We start from the raw sequence: 23,148 nt of genomic DNA, 5'->3' as shown, positions 1-23,148 counted from the left end.
AAGGTGTCCATAGGTGCATGGATTTATCTCTGGGCTTTCTATTTTGCTCCGCTGGTCTATTTTTCTGTCTTTGTGCCAGTACCACACTGTCTTGATGACTGTAGCTTTGTAATATAGTCTGAAGTCAGGCAGTTTGATTCATCCAGTTCCATTCTTCTTTCTCAAGATTGCTTTGGCTAGTTGAGGTTTTTTGTATTTCCATACAAATTGTGAAATTATTTGTTCTAGTTCTCTGAAAAATACCATTGGTAGCTTGATAGGGATTGCATTGAATCTATAGATTGCTTTGGGTGTATACTCATTTTCACTATATCGATTGTTCCGATCCATGAGCATGGTATATTTCTCCATCTATTTGTGTCATTGATTTCTTTCATCAGTGTTTTATAGTTTTCTATATACAGGTCTTTGGTTTCTTTAGGTAGATTTATTCCTAAGTATTTTATTGTTTTCATCACAATGGTGAATGAAATTGTTTCCTTAATTTCTCTTTCTGTTTTCTCATTGTTAGTGATGCAAGGGATTTCTGTGTGTTAATATTATATCCTGCAACTTTATTCATTGATTAGCTCTAGTAATTTTCTGGTGAAGTCTTTAGTGTTTTCTTGTAGAGAATCATGTCATCTGCAAACAGTGAGAGTTTTACTTCTTTTCCACACTGGATTCCTTTTATTTCTTTTTCTTCTCTGATTGCTGTGGCTAAAACTTCCAAAACTATGTTGAATAGTAGCGGTGAGAGTGGACACCCTTGTCTTGTTCCTGACTTTAGGGGAAATGTTTTTCGTTTTTCACCATTGAGGATAATGTTTGCTGTGGATTTATCATATATGACATGCCTCTTATTTCTAAGAATGATTTTTCATTGAGAAATATCATTATTTTCGTCATTCCAGTTGTCAAACATACTTCACATTTGAGGCCTTTGAAGACTCTTTGGGGTTACTATTTTTTGTTTGTTTTGATACTTCTAATAGGGGAAAGCATGGAGAGAAGGCATATTATCAGCACATTTTTTCTTTAACAGTCTGTTAAGAAATTTGGGTAAAAATTAATTGGGGAAGTTTAAAATTCCCATATTAAATTATGCTTATATTTATGTCTACATGTGTACTGATGTATATTTGGGAACATTTTAAATTAGTGTTCATAGTTTATCATGTGGAGCCACATTTCATTCTTTTAAATAATTACAGAATAAACAAATAAAACTCAACATTCAAAAAATTAAGATCATGGCATCCAGTCCCATCACTTCATGGCAGGTAGATAGGGAAACAATGAAAACAGTGACAGACTTTATTTTCTTGAGCTCCAGAATCACTGCAGATGGTCACTCCAGCCATGAAATTAAAAGACACTTGCTCCTTGGAAGAAAAGCTATGACTAACCTAGACAACATATTAAAAAGCAGAGGCATTACTTTGCCAACAAAGGTCCATCTAGTCAAAGTTATGGTTTTTCCAGTAGTCATGTATGGATGTGAGAGTTGGACCATAAAGAAGGCTGAGTGCCGAAGAATTGAAGCCTTTGAACTGTGGTATTGGAGAAGACTCTTGAGAGTCCCTTGGGCTGCAAGGAGATCAAACCAGTCAATTCTAAAGGAAATCAATCCTGAATATTCATTGGAAGGACTGGTGCTGAAGCTCCAATACTTTGGCCACCTGATACCAAAAGTTGACTTATTAGAAAAGTCCCTGATGGTGGGAAAGATTGAAGAAAGGAGGAGAATGGGACGACAGAGGACAAGATAGTTGTATGGCATCATCGTCTCAATGGAGATGAGTTTGAGCAAGCTCTGGGAGTTGGTGAAGGACAGGGAAGCCTGGTGTGCTGTAGTCCTTGGGGTCACAAAGAGTCAGACATGACTAAGCAACTGAACAACAGCAATAACAATCTTTATTATGGGCTTCCCTGATGGATTGGTAAAGAATCTGCCTGTAATGCAGGAGACCTGGGTTCAGTCCCTGGGTCAGGAAGCTCTCCCAAAGAAGCAAATGGCAACCCATTCCATATTCTTGCCTGGAAAATCCTATGGACAGAGGAGCCTGGTGGTTACAGTCTATGGGGTTGCAAAGAGTTGGACATGACTTAGCGTCTAAAACACCACCACCACAATTTATTGTATTCATAAAGACCATGCTCATTCCCTATAGGTTTTTAAGGGTCATTGCTATTTTTTGTTTGAGGCTAGGCTTAGTGATGACCTTGTTCCTACAGGAAAGCAAGATATTCTGTGTGTCGTTCACCTTTTGGTGTGATAAAAAGTGGAACCTCTTTGTATTTACCAAGAACTCCAAGAAAGTTGTGGCATTTGCCTTTCCACATGGTGTTGTTGAAGCCCTGTAGATGGTGAGGTGTTGATTGAGTTTGAAAACTTTATCCTATCTGTTACCTTCATAGTAGTGGTCCCAAAGGCACCCACACTGCTGGACACTGGGTTAGCTGGTTTATGCTCATCACTTAGTCCTCACAACAGTAAAGCCATTTCTATCTTTCTCATTTTATATATGAGGAAACTGAAGGCTTCAGAAAACTGAATTCATTTGCCAAGGTGTTAGTGACCCAAAGGTCAACCAGAGGGTATCTATGCCCTCAAGGAGCTTGCTGTACAGGGACAAAGAATTACCATCTGGTGGGCGAAGTTCTCTAGGGAAGGTATGCCAGAGAGCAGAGGACAAGTGCAGTGCACTGGGGAAGGCTTTCCAGAAGAGATGACTCATTTTTGTGATCAAGAAGGGCCACATCCAAGAGGGCTCTTTGGGGGAAGCTCTCAGGTGAAGGTCATAATCCACACAAAGTCATGGAATATTTCTTCGGCATTGCCTTCCACTCATATCACCTAGGGAACTTGTTAAAATACCATTTTCTGGGATTTTAAGTTTTTGTTAGTTAATGTTTGGAGGAAAGTAGAGGAGTCAGACAAGCACATGAAGAATCCTATTATGACTTCTGCTTATTTTCCTCAGAAAATAAGTTGATACTAAAGAGGAAGCAGTAGAGTAAATCTGCTGAAGCTAGAAATATGAAAACTCATTATTTCCAAAAGGATTTTTAGGAAGGTGTTTGTGTGTGTGTGTGTGTGTGTGTGTAGGGATTTGTGTTCTTGTTTGCTTTAGTTGCATTGTTCATATGTTCCATTCATTCATTCAAGTATTTACTGATCCTGTGCCAGGTATTTATAGGATGACACTGCTTACCAAGTTGGTCTTATACCTTTCATGAAGCCAGATTATTCTTTAAAACAGAAAAAGCGAGTAAATTATAATGAGTTATTCTCAAGTAAATGTTTCAGTTAACTTTTCAGATTATTTTATGCTAATAATTGTTATTCATTTTTATCCAAATAGCTTAAAAACTAGGAAAAAGATTAATCTAATTTGAAAAAACTCAATATTGTTTGATTAAAAACAAATGAGATCATTGAGAGTCAAACAGACAGTTTTGGCAGCTTTTGTATATTTACTTGGACTGCAAACCATTCTTTAATCTGGGGTTCTTTCATGAACAATAATGTACTTGTTATTCGAATATGTTTGTTATTAGTGTATTATAAGTGAATGAGGTGTGTTTCAAACCTTTATAGGTTCAATTCTATTCTCTTTCTTCATATACAGCATAAAATATTGATTGTCCAGAATACTTTGATGAAAGATAGAAGAACATAGTTTTTCGTTTTTTAAGTGGGATTTATTTTTCCCAATCTTCTTTTGCCTTTGATTTCTCTGATTTCTTTGTGCTTCATCTTGTTTTTCTATGATTATGATCCCATGGGTTGTGTTTTTTAATAGTTTAATTTTTATGTTTGATTTTAAAAGATCCTATGATGTCTCTGAAAATGAAAGGAAAGAGACACAATATAAATATTTGCACACTGATTTCCAAAATTGGACACCCATCCTAGGTTCTAGGCTTATTTACAGAGACCAAGTGCTGACCAAAGTAACAAAGAGCATGAATAATGGTAAAGGTTGCCTATTATTAATCACAGACTGCCTTTCTCATAGTGCAGGTTCACACAGAAGGGTTTTCTTCGCCTGTTGCTTTGAGAATGACCTGGGAGATGACTGTGCCTTTCAGAATATTGCTATGTGGCTGTTTTGGAGGGTGCCAGCTGATTACCATATATAGGAATGAACTTAAAAAAAACACTTAAAAAATAATTAATCCCTGTGTTGACAGAGTAAATTGTCCTCTTGTTTACATGTTTTAAGATGGAAAGGCTGAGTTAACCACGCTCGTGTCCATCTGGTTGTTTGCTTTTAACCAGACTGCTTTGGCAATCCTAACTGTGTTTTGCCTGCTGCCCAAACAAAAGACCAGCTCTTTCCCCAGCCTCTGTTTTCCTTTCTTTTAGACATGACCAAATTCTTTGGTGGTTGTTATATATGATTGACCTGGATGCTGTTTGCCCCAGGTTTCATATCCCAAATAAGGTATAACCTGCCTTAAGGTTGCTGCTGCTGCTGCTAAGTCACTTCAGTCGTGTCCGACTCTGTGTGACCCCATAGACGGCCTCCTTCCAGGCTCCCCAGTCCCTGGGATTCTCCAGGCAAGAATAGTCCATCAATCATATTAACTGTATGCTGATTCAGACAGTATTTTGAAATAGACAAACTCCAATCTTTAGGTTTTCATAGATAATGTTATAGTCACCTCTGAGGTGGTGGTTATTATTATTCTGACTTAACGGATGGGGAAACAGAGATACCTGAAGAGGTGAAGAGATATTTTTTTAAGATGCACAGTTGCTCAGAAGTAGCGGGACTCAGATTCCAAACACTCCATTCTTCTTCCTGGTAACACATATGCTGCCTATTAGATGGGAAGGAAGGAGGAGTGACTTGAGAATTAGGAGGGCTCCAGAGATGAAGGAACCAGAGAGACGCTGGCATCAACTTTGCAGCAGTGTTGTCTCTGCCACACCCTTTCTGCCTCCCTGGACTTTTATACTCTGGGTGGACCATCAATTTCAAAGGAATTATGTGGGCAGTGAAACTTTGTGGAAGTGTTGGAAACAACATGTGGCTTAGGAGGTGGTGGCTTTTCTTATGAACCTACTGTTCTGGAGACCCCCTAACTTTCTCTCTTTTCCTCTTCAGTATCCATGACTGCATTGCAGTGTACTGAGACAATAGAGTTGAGCTTTACTCTTTTGTGCATATGCCTGGTTTCATAAAATAATTTAATAGATAATCCATTCATAAAATTATAAATACACACAAGCATCCTATGGTAAAAGTAAGGCTTTGTCCTGGTCTCGACCCTAGCCACCTTGTACCTTTTCCTAGAGATAACCGTTTCCCGGATTTGTGGGAATCCTTCCAGGGTCAGTCTCTGCATACAGAAAGCAGTCTCTGCTAGCTTATCTCTTAGCTTCTTTAATGCTGAGCCTCTGACATATAACTTTAAACATCTTAAGAAATTACATTGCTCTGAAAAACATTCCCATCACTGAGCTACTCAATTCCAGTGCTGCTGTCATTTTTACCATGACTTTTCTGAGCTTAGGAGAATTCTTAATATGTTTCTTGAAATTGTTAAGTTATGAGATGATTGCATGTATATTATAACCTATAACTATTTAAACCTTTAACAGTATAACTAATTTCACCTACTTAGCCCCCAAAATTTGAGTGGAGATTGTTAATGCATTTTTAAGGACAAAAAAAAAGAAAACTTGAGGGGTTTGTTTTCCTCCCTCCTTTTCTCTAACTGAAAATATATGTATAAAATGTTATATTTCATAGATTGGTTTCCCATAATATAAACTGGGCTATTTTTGCATTTAAATTTATAAAAAAGATCCTCTTTGTATGAAAGGATCTTGTTAACATTAAAATCATAGTTTACAAAAACTTGTTCTTGTTAAAACTAGTAAGACTTAAAACAGAGATCTGCTTTCTCTATCAAATTTGTTTCTGTCCTTTCATTTATAGCCTCTGTGTTTTAGACTCCATGGGCTTTGGAAGGCAGTTTAAGTGAAAAGCTTGTGATTGCCTTTCAGTTAGAAGACTGGATTTCCAAGTCTTGCTGCTGACTTGGGGTGCATCAGTATTTACTTTTCTGAAGTGGGCAAGTTGAAAATGTTTCTCATTGTTACGGAGGAGAAGTGTGGTCCTGGTTACTTGTCATGTCATATGCAAAGTGTTGCAATCGTATGTGGACATGGCACCCATATAAAAAAACACGGGAATCCTCTTCAATGGCTACCAGCCTAACAGATCTTCCTTCAGCTACCAATGTCCAGTTGGTGTATTTTCTACTGATGCATAGTAAGTTATGACAAACTTCAGTTCAGTTCAGTTAAGTCACTCAGTCATGTCTGAATCTTTGCGACCCCATGAATCACCGCACGCCAGGCCTCCCTGTCCATCACCAACTCCTGGAGTTCACTCACACTCACCTCCATCGAGTTGGTGATGCCATCCAGCCATCTCATTCTCTGTCGTCCCCTTCTCCTCCTGCCCCAAACCCTCCCAGCATCAGAGTCTTTTCCAGTGAGTCAACTCTTTGCATGAGGGGGCCAAAGTATTGGAGCTTCAGCTTCAGCATCAGTCCTTCCAGTGAATACCCAGGACTGATCTCCTTTAGAATGGACTGGTTGGCTCTCCTTGCAGTCCAAGGGACTCTCAAGAGTCTTCTCCAACACCACAGTTCAAAAGCATCAATTCTTCAGCGATTGGCTATCTTCACAGTCCAACTCTCACATCCATACATGACCACTGGAAAAACCATAGCCTTGACTAGACTTAGTGGCCTGAAATAGCAGTCCTTTATATTCACATGGTTTCCATGTGTTAGTATTCTGGACATAGCTTAGGTGGATCTCACAGAGCTGCAGTCAAGGTCAGCTAGGACCACAGTTTTATTTGAAGCTCAAGGTCATCTTCTAAGCTCATGTTGTTAGAATTCAGTTCCATGTGGTTGCAGAATGGTTACTTCTTCAAGGTTAACGGAAGAGTGTCTCTCCGACCTATAGACTCTTTAAGGGCTCACTTAATAGGTCAGGCACACTCAGGAAAAATTCCCTCTTTAATGACTCAAAGTGAAATTGATGAGGGATCTTAATTACACCTATAAAATTGCTTTGTCTTTGCATAACCTAATTATGGGAATGATATCCATCACATCCACAAGTCTTGTCCACTCTCGGGATTATAAAAGGTGGATGTATAAGGGAGTGGAAGTCTTGAGAGTCACCTTAGACTCTACTGACCATACTCAGAGCAGCTCTGGTATGCATGGCAGGTAGTAACATCTATCATGAATGGTGCTTAGAGCTAGAATATACCTTATGGGTCCTGCACACGGCAAGTGCTGGAAAGTGCTCACCCTTGTCTATTCCCTTTCATCCCTGTAAGGTCTGGCTCCTACTTATCTTTCTAGCCTTCTCTTGTTCTGGACTTCTGTGGCTGGACATTGTTTCTGTCACTGTTGTGTGCATTCTTCTTGTCATGGGGCTTTGTACACACTGTTCCCTCTGCGTGGCTGCTTTTCCACCCTATGTCATCTAGTTGACTTTTACCCTTTCTTCAACTCTCACTTTAGACATCGCTTCCTGGCCTCAATGGCTACTTGCTGTGGAATTTACACTAGGCACAGCTGTGACTTAGTGTTTTGCTTTTCTGTATAGAGGTTCGGTGAGGGGCCATAGTATTCTCAGTTGTGATCACTGTGTGTGGCACATGGTAGTTGAATATATGTTGGAAAAAGGCAAGGAGGAGAAAGGAAAATTGGAACCAAATTCCAGTCTTCCTCGTTTATTGCATGACTCATGAAATCAACTGTGTATTTAGTATATTACTGTTGAGCCATATACATCTTAAGTTCATTTTGGAATTCAGCAGGACTTTAAAAGAGTTGAGTGAGAATTTCAGGGAGAGAGTAAAAATGGATAATAGAAATGAAAAATGGCAGCATGTCTCTAAACCTTCCCAAACTCCTGATGCCTTACTGTTTCTTTGCTGAATTCCATAGAGATTTTAAAAAGTCCTTAAAATCACCATAACCTAAGTGTATTTTCATGTGGTGGTAGCTGTAGTATATTTCATACTTACAGACTTAGTGATAACCTTAATATAGTTTTAGTAGATCTTTCACCAATTATGACTTCAGATTTCCTAGTTGCTGTCATTTTGATAGGATTACGTACTTCCTTTTGTGACATCATATAAAACACACTTTAAAATTGGCTTTGAGTTTTCTACAGCGGCTCTGAAAACTATTCTGTGACTGCTTCTAACTTGCTCATGGAGAGTAAGATGCTCTGCCTTTTAAAATGATTTTTCCCTGCTCTGGTCTGATATTTCACTTACAGGAATGAAATCATGATGATGCCTATCATCTTGAAATGTCTTAGAATCAAAACATTCTTATCTCCTCTGAGGCTTCTAATAGAATTGTTTCATGGAGGTAAAAATAAAGGTAGGTATTCCAAGTGGAAAGTTGGAATGCATCATTAAAAACTGCAGGAAAGGAGTGATTTGAAATAGAAGCTACCAATGTCCGTTTAGGGTCTCTTTTATTTGCCACCTGAGTATGGCAGCTGCAAAATTGAAAATATGTCTGTATGTGTGATACATCACTCTGTGAAGATACATGAATCTCTATATGTCTATTTATTATTTTTAAATGACCATCATGTGACAATTAGAAGCAGTCTTATTGGGCTTTGATCAGAGAATAGTCTCTTTCAGTCTCTTTAGAGTTGGCACAACTGGTTTTTAGGATCAAATGTTTTAGGTTCTCTTTTTGACAGGTATCTCCCCTTGAGAACGAATGTGTGTTTGCCTTAGAAATTTATCTGCCAGAGAGGCTCACATTTTACTAGGGCTGATGTGATAATAAAGGTGAACAAAGTACCTTGGTATGTTCGTAAGCTTGAGTGTCTCCTCCACTGTGATGAGCTTATTTACACCAGAATCATCTAATTATGTTTCCAGTAGCTTGGTGGTTAAAGGGCTGAGTATCTGTTTATCTGCAAACATGCTTGGGCATCAGCTAGCTGATGTTTAGCACATGAGGCAGGCCCCTGATTCCCTGAGAATGTCTGGGCATTCTCTATGCCATACATAGATCTAGCAGAGGGATCAGATTTAAAAATACAGTTGGAATTTTTGATATTTGGGATTTGGGTGACTGCTATGTGGCTACTTTGATGAGGTTGTGAATGCAAGGTAACAACTTCAAAACTCTAGAGGCAAGACCACATTGAAGTGCTAAATGCAGAAGCCAGGGTCATATTTTCAGGCATCTAGACAGAGAGCTTGTGTGCCGTGTGACCTGTGGATTGGATAGTTGTAAAGATGTTTTTGAACTGTGGTGCTGGAGAAGACTCTTGAGAGTCCCTTGGACTGCAAGGAGATCCAACCAGTCCATTCTAAAGGAGATCAACCCTGGGTGTTCATTGGAAGGACTGATGCTAAAGCTGAAACTCCTGTACTTTGGCCACCTCATGCGAAGAGTTGACTCACTGGAAAAGAGTCTGATGCTAGGAGGGATTGGGGGTGGGAGGAGACGGGGATGACAGAGAATGAGATGGCTGAATGGCATCACCGACTCGATGGACATGAGTTTGAGTGAACTCTGGGAGTTGGTGATGGACAGGGAGGCCTGGCGTGCTGTGATTCATGGGGTCGCAAAGAGTCGGACACAACTGAGCGACTGAACTGAACTGAACTGAAAGATTCTCAGTCATTTGAAGAATGAAGTGAAAGGGGACTGGACTTGGAATTAGATCTGGAATCAATTCCCTCCTGTGCCACTTCTAGTTACTCGACTTTAATTCAGTGATTTCTTTCCAAAGCCTTGGTTTCATCTTCTGTAAAATGCAGGGGTGCTGAACCTGAATGTGCCTTAGAATTGCCAGGGCTGCTCGTGAAATACTCAGATACTCCAGTCCCACTGCAGACCAAGGGAAACAATTTTCAGTGGGCACGGCCCAGGCATCTGTGTTTTTTATTAATTTTTATTGTGGTAAAATACACAAAGCATAACATTTACCATTTTAAAGTGTGTAGTTCAGTAACATTAAATGCATTGTTATGCAATCTTCATTGCAATCTTTTTCTAGAACTTTTCCCATCATCCCAAACTGAAGCTGTATACTTATTAAGCAGTAACTCCCCATTCTCCTTTTCCTGCAGCCCCTGGTAACCCTATTCTAGTTTTTGTCTCAGTGAATTTGCTGATTCTAGGTACCTCTGTGTAAGTGGAATCATATAATATTGTCCTTTTGTGTCTGGTTTATCTCACTTAGCACAATGTCTTCAAGGTTCATTTATGTTGTACCATGTGTCATAATTTCATTCTTTTAAAGGCTGACTTATAGTCCATTGTATATATACACAATATTTTTTTTTATCCATTCATCCATCAGTGGACATTTGGGTTGTTTCCACTGAGTATCTATATTCTGAATCATCCCTCACATGATGGTCAACAACTTTGGAAGTCACTGGAATGATTGTTCCCCTGGTTAAATTATGAGTTTGTGTATGCCAAGTTTAGGTGGGGGAGGGTGAGATATAATGTCGTCACTGTGAGATATCATTTCTCACTTAGCAAAATGGCAAATATATATTCATATAATGTATAGCATGGGCTTCCCTGGTGGCTCAGTGGTAAAGAATCTGCCTACAATTCTGGAGACCCAGCTCTGATCCCTGGGCTGGGAAGATCCCCTGGAGTAGGGCATGGCAACCCACTCCAGTACTCTTGCCTGGACAATTCCATGTGCAGAGGAGCCTGGCAGGCTACAGTCCATAGGGTCACACAGAGCCAGACATGACTGAAGTGACTAAGCAGCAGAAACAGTGTATAGCATGATAACCCCAAATATTGGAAAAGGTATGGGAAATCTCATATATATTGTTGGTGAATATGCTAAATGTTTCAGCCACTCTGGAAATCCGTATGGCAGTTTCTTATAGAAGTAAATATACACTTACCATATAACCCAGCAATTGCACTCTTAGCTATGTATACCTTAAGGTGAAAACCTGATTTCACTCAAAATCCTGTACTCAAATGTTCACAGCAGCTTTAATTGTAATAGGCAAAAAAACTGGCAGCTACCATCAGTGGGGGAGTGGTTAAACAAACTGGTACATCCATACCATGGAATACTACTCAGCAATAAAAAGGAAGAAAACATTGATCCATGAAGCTACATGGATGGATCTCAAAGGAATTATTCTTAGAGAAAAGAACCCATATAAAAAGGCTACAGAGTGATTTATGCAACATTCTTTTTTAAAATATGACATTCTGGAATAACAAAATTACAGAGGTGGAGAGCTGATTCATGGTTGTCAGGGCTTAGGGATGGAGGCTGTAAGTGGAGTGAGTGTAGTTATAAATGAATAGCTTGACAAGGCCTTGTAATGATAGTGCAGTTCTGTATGTTGATTGGTTACACAAATTTACACGTGTGATTCAACTGAATAGAACTACACACACACACACACACACACACACAAATGAGTGCATGTAAAATCGGTGAAATCTGAAAAAGCTCAGTGGACCACATCAGTGTCAACCAATGTGTTTCTTGATCCTGATGCTGTACTATAGTGACCCAAGATGTTAACTGGGAGAGACTGGGTGAAGGGTGGGTGTAACCTTCCTGTAGATTTTTTGTACCTTCCTGTGTATCTATAATTATTTCAAAATATAAACGAGAAAAAGGGAGATGGTAAGATATTCCTAACAGTATTTTTGCAGTGAGTCCTAAACATCCTGTCTAATCAACCATGAAGGTTGCATCTGTGTAATATGTAACTCAAAGTATAAAAATGATGCAGTCTATACATTGGTCCTACAAATGGCGTTTCAAATGTGTGTTGATTGTAACTCACTCTTTATGTTCATCAAAGAGATTTTTACTGATGTCTTTGAAATTATGTTCAGGAAACTGAGGATTCCATTCATGACTTCTCCCTGTGGCTGCCATAACTTATGTTCTGAGACTGTTGGTTGTTTTGTTGTATTCAAATAAATTTTATTTTCTTACCCTGCTCCTGTGTACTCCAAATCATGAACTACGTTCCTGTTTTGGGAAATGCATGACTCGGACCTGAGATGTTTGATTTTTTTGTTGTTGTTGTTCAGTCGCTAAGTTATGTCTGATTCTTTGCACCCCCATGGACGTCAGCATGCCAGGCTTTCCTGTCCTTCACTATCTCCTAGGGTTTACACAAATTCATATCTATTGAGTTGGTGATGCTATCTAACTATCTCATCATTGGACTTTACTTTCACTGCCAGACATAACCACAACTGAGCATCATTTCCACTTTGGCCCAGCCACTTTTCTTTCTGGAGCTATTAGTAATTGCCCTCTGCTCTTTCCCAGTAGCATATCAGACACCTTCCGACTTGGGGGCTCATCTTCTGGTGCCATAGCTTTTTGTCTTTTCATACTGTTCATGAGGTTCTCGTGGCAAGAATACTGGAGTGTTTTGCCATTTCCTCCTTCAGAGGACCTTGTTTTGTCAGAACTCTTCGCTATGACCCATCTGTCTTGGGTGGCTGTGCACGGCATGGCTCATAGCTTCATTGAGTTACACAGACCCTTTGCCACAACAAGACTGTGATCCATGAAGGGGGTTTGGTCTTTTGATCCCTTGTTATTTGTGGGTTCATCATGTCAAAAGGCCTGAGACACAGCATGGTTCATAGCCCGAGGTAAAGGCATTTAGAACAGAGTAAACATAAATCCACAGAATGGGGTCTTGCTTCTTCCACCACAAAACCTGTATTTTACTCAATAATACTGGTTTTCAGACATCACTGGAACATGATGTTAAAGGATCATGTAAGTGAGCAAGTGAAAGGCAGCATGTCATCCTCTCCAGGGATGTTATTTCTACTCTGGGAGCTACTACTTTCTGAGTTTCTTCTGTGCATCTGGCAAGACCCAGTGAATGAATGGAACGTGGACTTTGGACTAAAATAAAGAGTGGCTATGTGACCTGGACAGAGTAATTTAACTTTTCTGAATATTGGATCCTCATTTTAAAAACTAGGGGTAAAATATTATCTGCTCTAGAGTGCTTTGTATAAAAATAAAAGTAAATTGCATATGAAAATTCCAAGTATGGTGCCTCACCTATAATAATTATGCAATAACTTAATTTGTCTCTCGCCTTCTGTCTTGTTGGAGGGTTATTTATGTAATATTTCTGAAAATATTTTTGGAATTCATCTTTGGAAATGACTTCTAGTGACATTTTCCTGCATTAGAAAACCACACTTATGACTTCACAGGACAACCTCTGCCGGTTTTTCTTCTTTTTTCATTTTTGCTCAGTATGAGCTCAAAATAGTTCTTAGTTTTTTGCCTTGTGAGAAACAATGGGTACTGGCTATTTGACAGTGGGGTGTGGTGGGTAGCATGGCAGCTGCAATACTGATTCAGCCTAGAGGTAGAAGCACTCCCATATTTAGAAGTTTGTTCCCTGGAAGGAAAGCTATAATAGATAGCATATTAAAAAATAGAGACATCTCTTTGCCAACAAAGGTCTGTCTGGTCAAAGCTATGGTTTTTCTAGTGGTTATGTATGGATGTGAGAGTTGGACCATAAAGAAAGCTGAGCGCCGAAGAATTGTTGCTTTCGAACTGTGGTGCTGGAGAAGATCTTGAGAGTCCCTTTGACTGCAAGGAGATCCAACCAGTCAATTCTAACAATAACAGCAATGCTAAGACCAGGTCAAATGCAGGAATGATGGGTGATGTGGCTCATATTAAATAGTTGTTGCAGGCATTTTGTCCTTAATGCATTGCATATTTCTTTTATTGTATCAGTTATATTAAAAGTTTGAAATTGTGTTTTATCAAATAGAAGCCTAATTTGTTTATGACTCATAGACTCTGTTCTGTTACCTTAACATCAATGCCAGATACTGTATGTATTACAGTGCTATAAAGTCATGAGACAGGTTCTGCACACCACAGTGTCATCACTTCACAGTCTTCAGTAAGCACATAGATTAGAAATCCAAGCAAATCTCATGGAGATTTTGCTTTCCTTTACACTGGTGAAGTGAGTTGAGTTTACAAGTCATCTCTATGCACCTGATATTTCTGTATCCGTTCCGTTCCGTTCCGTTGCTCAGTCGTGTCCGACTCTTTGCGACCCCGTGGACTGTAGCCTACCAGACTTCTCTGTCCATGGGATTCTCCAGGCAAGAATACTGGAGTGGGTTACCGTTTCCTTCTCCAGGGGATCTTCCCGACCCAGGGATAAGGGTTTTTTTCAGAAATCATCAAAAATTAAGTTACATAGCTTTCCACCATTTCTTTCTCTATTGTTAATTATTTTATTTCAATCATGTTTTTAATTCATAATTGGAAAGCAAAACAAAAAAGCTATGGAAAATACTATTGTGACAGGGGGCACGCACCACTTTTCAAGAACTCAGTTCATGGGTCTTAGTCTTTCTCTTGGGATTGAGGAAATGGTTTGACTATAAAATTCCCATTAGCTAAAAATAAGCAAAATTGCCTGCAAGATTCATTGTAGGTACAGCCTTGAAGAGTAATAAAAGCCTGTTTTATTAAATGAACTCCTAAGGACAAGATTTAAGCCCTAGAATGGCTAGTCAGGTTTTATGTTTATCCCTTTTGATTATAGTTCCATATGTTCCTGGAGAGCAGTGTCCGAAAAATGGTTCATTAAAAAAATTGTATTGGGCTGAAGTAATTTGGGGATTATTGACCAAGACCAGGGAGTGGGGCTACCAGATCAGGTGACCTGGAAACAGCAAAGAATGGCAGACCTATCTGCTCTGCTTCCCTGTACCATGTGGGCATGAACTGATTTCAAAGACTCCACAGTTGGTTTCTTTTAAATAAATATGGCAGTTTGCACGCTGCCCCCTACCTCCAAAAAAAAAAAGACAAAAATAAACCAGTAACTTGGAGGACCAAATTGGGTTTTGGAAAGAAAAGGCACGCTCCTGAAAGTGAGGTGTTCCAGTATGGGAGAAGGGGGCTGAGGATGCGTTGATATGCTTCTCATTTCTAAGGCTGTGTAAGTGCTGGGCTGCTCAAGGACTTTTCTCCACTGCGTTCGGGTCTAGCTGACCTGGGCCATGGGGGAATGGGGATGGGGGTTGGTATTAGAGGAGACAGACTTTGGCATCTGAGTTGCTCCAGGAAAACTTTGTTGTTTCTGGAGGTGGAATAGTGACTTGAAGTAATCTACCCGCCAAAGGAGAAAACAGGACATCCAAGGAATGTTATCCTTTCTCCATTTCTTTTTCCTTGTGGTTTGCAGGAATAGTTTGTATATTGATGTTTACTATATATTATTGGTGAAATGAGACATTGACTAAGTACCTGCTAAACGCAGTACTGTCAGCACCTTGAAATAGATGTTTGAAAGGCCAAGTCTTCCTGGAGAAGGAGCGCTGGAACTTACCCTGAGTGGGGAAGTTTCTAGGAAGGCCTCTTAGAGGCTGTGACCTTGAGTTAAGTCTTGAAAGAGAAGTTTGCCACACAAGGAGGGAGAGCCTGGGTGACTTTTGTGTCCTTGTGAGGATAGTGGAAATGGAGGGAAATGGATGAGATCTGGGTGCTTTAAGAAGGGGCCAGCATTTGCGAAATCATAGGGTAACACTATTTGGTGAATTTTGGGAGAAGTGTGGGGAGTTTGGGATCAGCAGATAAGAGAATAAAGAAGTAAGTGAAGGCCAGATCTGAGAGTTGCATATGCTAAGTTTGAATTTTATAGTAAAGGTCAGTGATTTTCAATCCTGGCCACACATTAGATTCCTCTTCTGCTTCCTATTTCCAGAGACTCTGATCCAGTTGGTCTAGAGGAGAGAGATTGGAGATAAGTACCAGTGTGTACTTCAGCCAGTTTGGAAACCATCAGTCATTGATAAGACTTCAAGTGTGGGAATGAGATAATAAGACCTGGATTTGAAAGAGCATACACTAGTAGTTGTGTAGGAGGGTGCCTGGAAAAGGATCCCATCCCAGCCATAAGCAGTCAGTGAGCCTGTTGTAATAGTCCAGATGAGGAACACCCAGCAGCTTAAGTTGAGGCAAGAGTAGAGGGAATGGAAAGGCAGTTGTATGAGAACATCTGGAAAAGTGGGGTGGTGGGGAGTGATGAACAAAGGAAAATGTGGTCGACTTGCTACAGAGAAGTCTTCTAAGATAAGGGCTGAGTGTCCCCTTGGATTGGGTACATGTAGGCAGCTATAGCTGGAGAGAGTGACGTTTCAGTGGGATGATGAAGGCAGGAGCCAGATAGCCTTGGTTGAAGAACTTGAACCTATTTAAAGAAGCATTCAAGTTCATTATGATCAAGTAACCCCAGAGACCTAGTTCCAGGAATGAGGGGAGAAGACTGGAAAGGTAAGTTGGGGCCATGTAGTAAGGCCCTTGGGTGCTGGGGGTAAATTATTGGTAACGATAAGATCCATAGGCTAATGTTAATGTGAAAAAAGGGAGGATTAAAATTAGAAGGATGAGACTGGGTAGAGCTAAGATTCATTAGGCAGCCAGTGCTTTATTTGTTTATGGTTCTGATGATTTTTAACAGCTATTTTAATAACAGAATGATGAAAACTTGTGGCATTCTCCCTCCCTTGGGATAATGTGGCTGCCAAAAAAGGTCACAACTAATAAGAAAAATGTGTTTTATTACTTAATTGTGGATTCAATTTATTTGTGTGCTTCAACCTAGACAGCATATTAAAAAGCAGAGACATTGCTTTGCCAACAAAAGTCTGTCTAGTTAAAGCTATGGTTTTTCCCGTAGTCATGTATGGATGTGAGAGTTGGACTATAAAGTTGAGCGCCGAAGAATTGATGCTCTTGAACTGCGGTGTTGGAGAAGACTCTTAAGAGTCCCTTGGACAGCAAGGAGATCCAACCAGTTCATCCTAAAGGAAATCAGTCCTGAATATTCATTGGAAGGACTGATGTTGAAGCTGAAACTCTAATACTTTGGCCACCTGATGCGAAGAACTGACTCATTTGAAAAGACCCTGATGCTGGGAAAGCTTGAAGGCAGGAGAAGAAGGGGACGACAGAGGATGAGATGGCTGGACAGCATCACTGACTCAATGGACATGAGTTTGAGTAGGCTCTGGGAGTTGGTGATAGACAGGGAAGCCTGGCGTGCTGCAATCCATGGGGTCGCAAAGAGTCTGACATGACTGAGCAACTGAATTGAAACTGAACTGTTTCCATTGCCATGTTGTTTTCCTAGTTGACTGGGCCAAGCTTCTCTACAATAGTATGTATGTGTTTAAAAAATGCTCTGAAATTCTTCCTCACCCTGAAAATATTTAATATAAAAAGCTGAAATAAATGCACAAGTATCATATAGCTAGTTTAAGCTTGTTTTTCTACTAGTTTAGTTTTGGGAAGAAGAACCATTTTGGGCTTCGTGTGATGATTTAGATCAGGGTTTCTGAACGTTGGCACAGTTAACGTTGTGAGCTGGTTGGTTCTTTGTTGTGCATTGTGGAGTGTTAGCAGCATCTCTAACTCCTGTGCAGTAGAACCATTTAAGCACCTTTATCCCCAGCCTGTGACATCTAAAAATATCTCCTAACATTATGAAAAGTCCTCTGGCTGGATATTGGAAGGGGAAGGCAAAATCATGCTAGATTGAGAGCTGCAGGTTTAAAAATAGTACAGTGACTTTATCAGAAAATAACCACTTCTTCCTGCTACTGTATAGGTGGTTTTCATGATGCTCTTGGAGTCTGAAAGGCTTTTTATCTCCAGAAGAAAACTAATGAATGTTTATAAATCCCCTTTTTGAACATTTATTTTAAAGTATTTGAAGAAAAGGAAAAGTGACTTTACTGGTTGCCTAACCATTTGTCTGTTGCCCAGCTTATCCACTCTTTCATTAAGTTCCTGGATATTCTATCATTTAATTTAAAAGGGCAGAGTTGATTTTTTTCCTGGGCCATTCAGTCCTCAATAGAAAAGAGCTTATGAATTAGAAGGTGCCCCAATAATATTGTGAGTTTAGACCTGGATGTAAAAAGGTGGATTTCATGCAGGACCAGGTTTCAGTGTTAGTTTCACACCTCATGCCTTCTAATTTTGAGTAAACCACTTTAATCTTGTTTGTGCAAACTTTCTTATATGTAAATGAAAGAGAGAAAGTTTATTCTCTGCTATTTGGCTTCCAGTTCTAAATGTCTAAGATTGAAATCTTTTGTTTCTTTGGGCTGTTCCCCCATCCCATGACACATCCCTCAACGCAGAGCAACTCAAAATGTTCTCTGTAAGTTTCCATTCATCCAGAAACGACAATGCTGACCTACAGTGAGAAAAGTACAGAATCAGAGAGCCACTAGAAATGTTTCTCACGATTCTACTAAGCAATTCTATACCCGTTACATATAGTAATAAAAATTATATTTTGCCATAGTCTTTTAAACTTAATTTTTATGGTAATCTATTTTTATTATATTTTATGAATGTATCGGCCCACACTCAGTTAGAAAAACAAAAACACAAACCTTTCACTAGAAGTGGTTTGAGAAACACTGCCTTAATGTACAATGGACAGTTTTTTTGGTCTTTCTTTCTACTCTGGCCAATAACAGATATTTAATATATTCCTCCTCTGGGGTTTCAAGGGGCAAGATGTTGCCAGTCTGCCCTGCTAGAGTATAAAGTTGGTGGCCAAAGAGATTTTATTATAAAGAAGTTTGCCTTACAGAGAATGAGAAGTAATTCTGGAGTAAGTCTGAGGCTCTTTTTGATTGTATGTATATGTGAGTCTTCACATAGCTCATGTTGGTGTCTTGCATTAAGATGGCATGTTTATCTTAGAACATGACCCCAAAGAACAGTGAAAATAGCCTTTTTAAAATTATCTGATTCCCAAGAATCCCTTACATCTGAAATCGACCTAGGATGCTTGGTCTACTGGAGTTGCCAAAACCAGCCAATGCTGTTGAGGGTAGGTGAAGAATGAAAAGATATAGCTTTTACTTTTGAAAGAGATTAATACTGATATTTTTGAGTCTATTCAATCATTCAGACTCATCCAACATTTGGGAACATCTATCATATGGACTCAGGTATGGTAGACTCACATGTTAACAAGGGCAGTTAAATTGGTCACAGTTTGATCTTAGTCTTTAGATGTTAAACTGGTGGAGGAGCCAGCCTTCATTTTGAATTATTTGAGGCAGAAAACATGGTTGAGTTCCCTGCACTGTGGACCACTGTGCCAATACCTTTTATCCCATACTGGGTGGAATAATCTAGAGACTTCTGCCCTACTCCTGGAAGTCCTTTACATATGGCCTGGCATTGTTCGGGAACAGTCTCTTGGCCTGCAGTTCCTGCCTGGTGTATGTGGGCTTACAGTGCACTTCCTCCTGCGAAGTGAAAAAGGCAATCTCTTTGCCTGCCCTATTAGAATCATAAAATCACTTTTTCTTTTAGTTTTTTTTTTTTAATCCAGAGGATGAAAATGTATAACATATTTGGAAACTCTACTGGCAGACTTGGCAGGCGTTTCATATTTACTTGGACTTAACTTGAATTGGATTTGGTCCCCTGATTTCCCCACCTCCACCTCTCGGAACAAGTTATTTATTATCCAAGTGAGTCTGTGGTAGTGAATCAGACACGCACATGGCACGTCTATTGTTAAGTGTGTTTGTTCCGTAAGATTTATGCTAGCCCAAATAGTTTTATATTGGTTTTCATTGTTGAAAATTTACTGTATTCATTCTGAGTTTGGCGTTAAGTATTTGCAGTGTGCTAGGCGTCCCTGTGGTTGAACATTTTATCGCTGTAACACTTCATGCAAAGGAAATTAAAAAATATATAGTGAAAGCATTTCCCTAATATGTTTCCAATCAGCTGTGTACTTTGGTAATTTGATTTGTAGGAACTAGAGAGAAGAGTGTTACTGAGCTCTTTTCAATCATTCATAATTCTCTGGGAATTCGAATCATGGTTCTGAGTTTATGAAAATGTCTATTGAAGTTTTCTTAAGTCTTTATTATTCTGTTTGTATTGAAGGTTTCTTTCTTTTTTTTAAATTACCACTGCAGTATCCAAAAGAATTCAGGGAGGGAGGTGAGTCTTCTCTTTGTATCTTGGATAAGAAAAATTGTGAATTGAGTTGGAATGGGTTGACAGAAGCCAGTCACTGGAACAGAGGCAGACCCTTTTATATCTGCATTATCCCACCAGTGTGCTCCTACTGCTGTACTCTTTGGGCTAAGCAGTAGGGCTGTACTTGGTGAATCCCATTTGCCTGGTATACTCCTGATAATCCAATGTGCATTTACTAGAGACATAGCCGGGTTCATCTTCCCCTGAAACGTAACTCACAAGGTAGAAGGCGTTATTTGGACAAACTAAATTAAGATCTAGGTTGCGATCCTTGCACCATTATTTCTTTGGCTCTTTCTACAGAGGCTTAAACTTGTTTCCTTTTTTGAGACTCTCTGGCCTTTGACTTCTGTTTTTGCCAGTGAATGAGCATGACTTCTGTTTTGGCTAGTGAATTGACGTGGGATAATCCATACATCATCTAGTTTCAGATTTCCTTAATCTAGTTCACCACTTAAAAGTAAAATCAAAGTGAAAAATGAAATCATAGCTCTTAAAGCTGGAGGCAAGGCTTGGAAGATTTCATCTGTTGAAGACAGTAGCTTGTCAGGAGTCAGATGGGTATAGAGTTTTGTGATCTTTTTTTATATTTTAATTTTCTTGCTTTTGCTTCTTGCCGTGTTTTACATTTCCCTCTTGACCTTCAGCAATCTTAAATTCATTTAATCTCGTGTAAAATCCCCTTTCACAGTGATGTTTTGAGTCCTGGTCCTCTTCATACTTACTAGGTATAAATAAAGTCACGAGGTTATGTATTTTGGCTTAAAGAGTTCATCAATCCACGGTTTTCCATTTGAAAATATAATCTGTGAGGTTAATCTTTTTGGTAGTCAAAGAATTAATGTAAGTAAAAGCCAAGTGGATACTTAGAAGGCTTAGTTGTGTTTAGAGGAAAATGGCCAAGGAGCATGGTGTTTCCTACGATCACTAGTTCTGGCTTAGAAGACATAACTTCTTTGGCTTCAAAGATAAATGAAACTCACATTCATTCTTGGCCTTTCTTCCTGCCTCTGTATTTCATATAGGTTGTACCTATGATGGAAGTACCTATAACAGCTCCTTCAAATGGCAGAATCCTGCTGAACCCTGTGTCCTGCGCCAGTGCCAGGTAAAGTCCATGTATTTTACTTTCCAGTGACAAGAAATCCATAAAGTCCTTTTCAGAAATCCTTTCCAGAACACAGAACAAAACTCCAAAGAACAAGCAAAAAATGAGAAACAAATGAAAAACCAACTGTATCCTTGTCTATATTTATTGTGACATTCACCATAACAAGACAGGTACAGGATAGTTATTGCATGGGTGTTACTTCCAGAAGCACACAGCAGAATTGTTCACCATTGTAAAATTGTGCCTGGAAAAGCTCTGAAAAGATGCATATGTCCTTGGGGAAAATTCATGTCTTCCTGTTGAGTCAGCTTTGCAAAACACAAATTCTTGTTAGCAGAAAGAGGTATTGTTAGAGGATATATGTTTTCCTTTTTTTTTTTTTAATTTAGAAACATTTTGAACTGAAGCCAGTCTGTAAACTGTATTAACCAAAGCAGTTAGTACATTGTGATCTCCATGATTTCAACCCAACTGATTTAAGAAACACCAGTTCAGATCCTAAGGAGCCCGCTGTACCTGGTACTTGCTGAACTCTGAAAAGTACACTGTTTCCATGTGACTCTAATCATTACATGTCTTAAACACAGGCAAGATAAACTAAAGGGGAAATGAAGAATCAAAATTTTCTAACTTATTTTCTTTAAAGAAATACTCTGTTAAAAAAAATGCTCATCTAATTTTGACATAATTTAAAATTTTTTCTCTGTAGAGAAGATGCTGTTTAATAATTTTACCCCAGGTTCATTTCACTGTTCAAGGATATGCTGTTGCATTTAAAGGAGAAAGCAGTTAGTATAATAATGCATATTTCTCTCTGATCTTATCTCAAGTATATTGACATTTAGCTTATTGAAATCTGAATCTTATGGAATCATGTTCTTATTATAAGCCCACAAAGGGCATGTTCACTCATAAGATCTTGTTACTTATTCAGTTAAATATTCAATTTATGTAGTAATCTAAATTATTTATGAAAATAAGCAGTAGGTAGCAAAGATATGAACAATAGATTAATCGATGCAGTGAATCTTTGTTGAAATTTTTCTCTGGGTTATACATTCAGTCAGCTTCATGGAACCAAATGATGATGACAATGACTTTTAACAACATCAAAGTCCACACTCATTCTAAAATTTGCCGTACCCCATCACCACCCTGCTTCTTGACTGAGGCAGTTTCCAATTTTTGACAAGGACACTCTGAAGGCAACAGCTGCTTGCCTTTTGGACTGGACTAGAACATTCATATCCAATAGTCAGAGGTCTTGAAGATCCTCAAGTTGTGTGAACCAGTGGTGAATTTTGCTGCCTATGTTTGGATTAGATGAAAACCAATATTATCTGGGAGGGAAAATTCTGTTGAATGAATAACATATCAAGCCATCATCATTTATGAACACTGAAAATCCTATTGCTTATCAGCTTTGGTCGCTAGTCACTCACCAGGGCCCAGAGATAGATATAGGAATATCAAATTATTATTGAAAGAGATCTCAAAGACCAACAGACCCAGGAGTCAGGAAGCGCTGAACTTTAGGATGAAGCACAGATGTTCACTACCAAGGATGAACTTTGCCCTTTAATTTTTCTCCTTTTATAATACTTTGCCTAAGCCCTGTTGCTGCTGCTTAGTTGCTTCAGTCGTGTCTGACTCTGTGAAACCCTAAGGACTGCAGCCTGCCAGGCTTCTCTGTCCATGCGATTCTCTAGGCAAGAGTGCTAGAGTGGGTTGCCATGCCCTCCTCCAGGGGATCTTCCCGACCCAGGGATTGAACCCGGTTCTTCTCCATTGTGGGCAGATTCTTTACTGCTGAGCCACCAGGGAAAATATCATTTTACTCAATCACCATAAAGGCAAACCTCTGTTAAATTAGTTACAAAAAGCTTCTCCTTCTGTCAGTTAGTACCTTCCCACTCCT

At 39.3% G+C, this 23,148-nt stretch overlaps 1 protein-coding gene across 1 annotated transcript in view; it reads left to right on the top strand.

Annotated features, from left to right (window-relative positions):
- The window catches only part of BMPER (BMP binding endothelial regulator), a 261,662-nt gene that overhangs the window by 42,886 nt on the left and 195,628 nt on the right, over positions 1-23,148 (top strand). Inside the window, exon 4 of the mRNA XM_055420892.2 lies at positions 21,145-21,227. Within this exon, the coding sequence (XP_055276867.1) occupies positions 21,145-21,227 (83 nt within the window). The remainder of the gene's footprint in view (positions 1-21,144; positions 21,228-23,148) is intronic.

Source organism: Moschus berezovskii, chromosome 3, assembly GCF_049115385.1.
Source record: "Moschus berezovskii isolate FMDL1 chromosome 3, NW_MosBer_1.0, whole genome shotgun sequence".
NCBI lineage: Eukaryota > Metazoa > Chordata > Mammalia > Artiodactyla > Moschidae > Moschus > Moschus berezovskii.
This window is presented reverse-complemented; position numbering and strand designations above follow the sequence as displayed.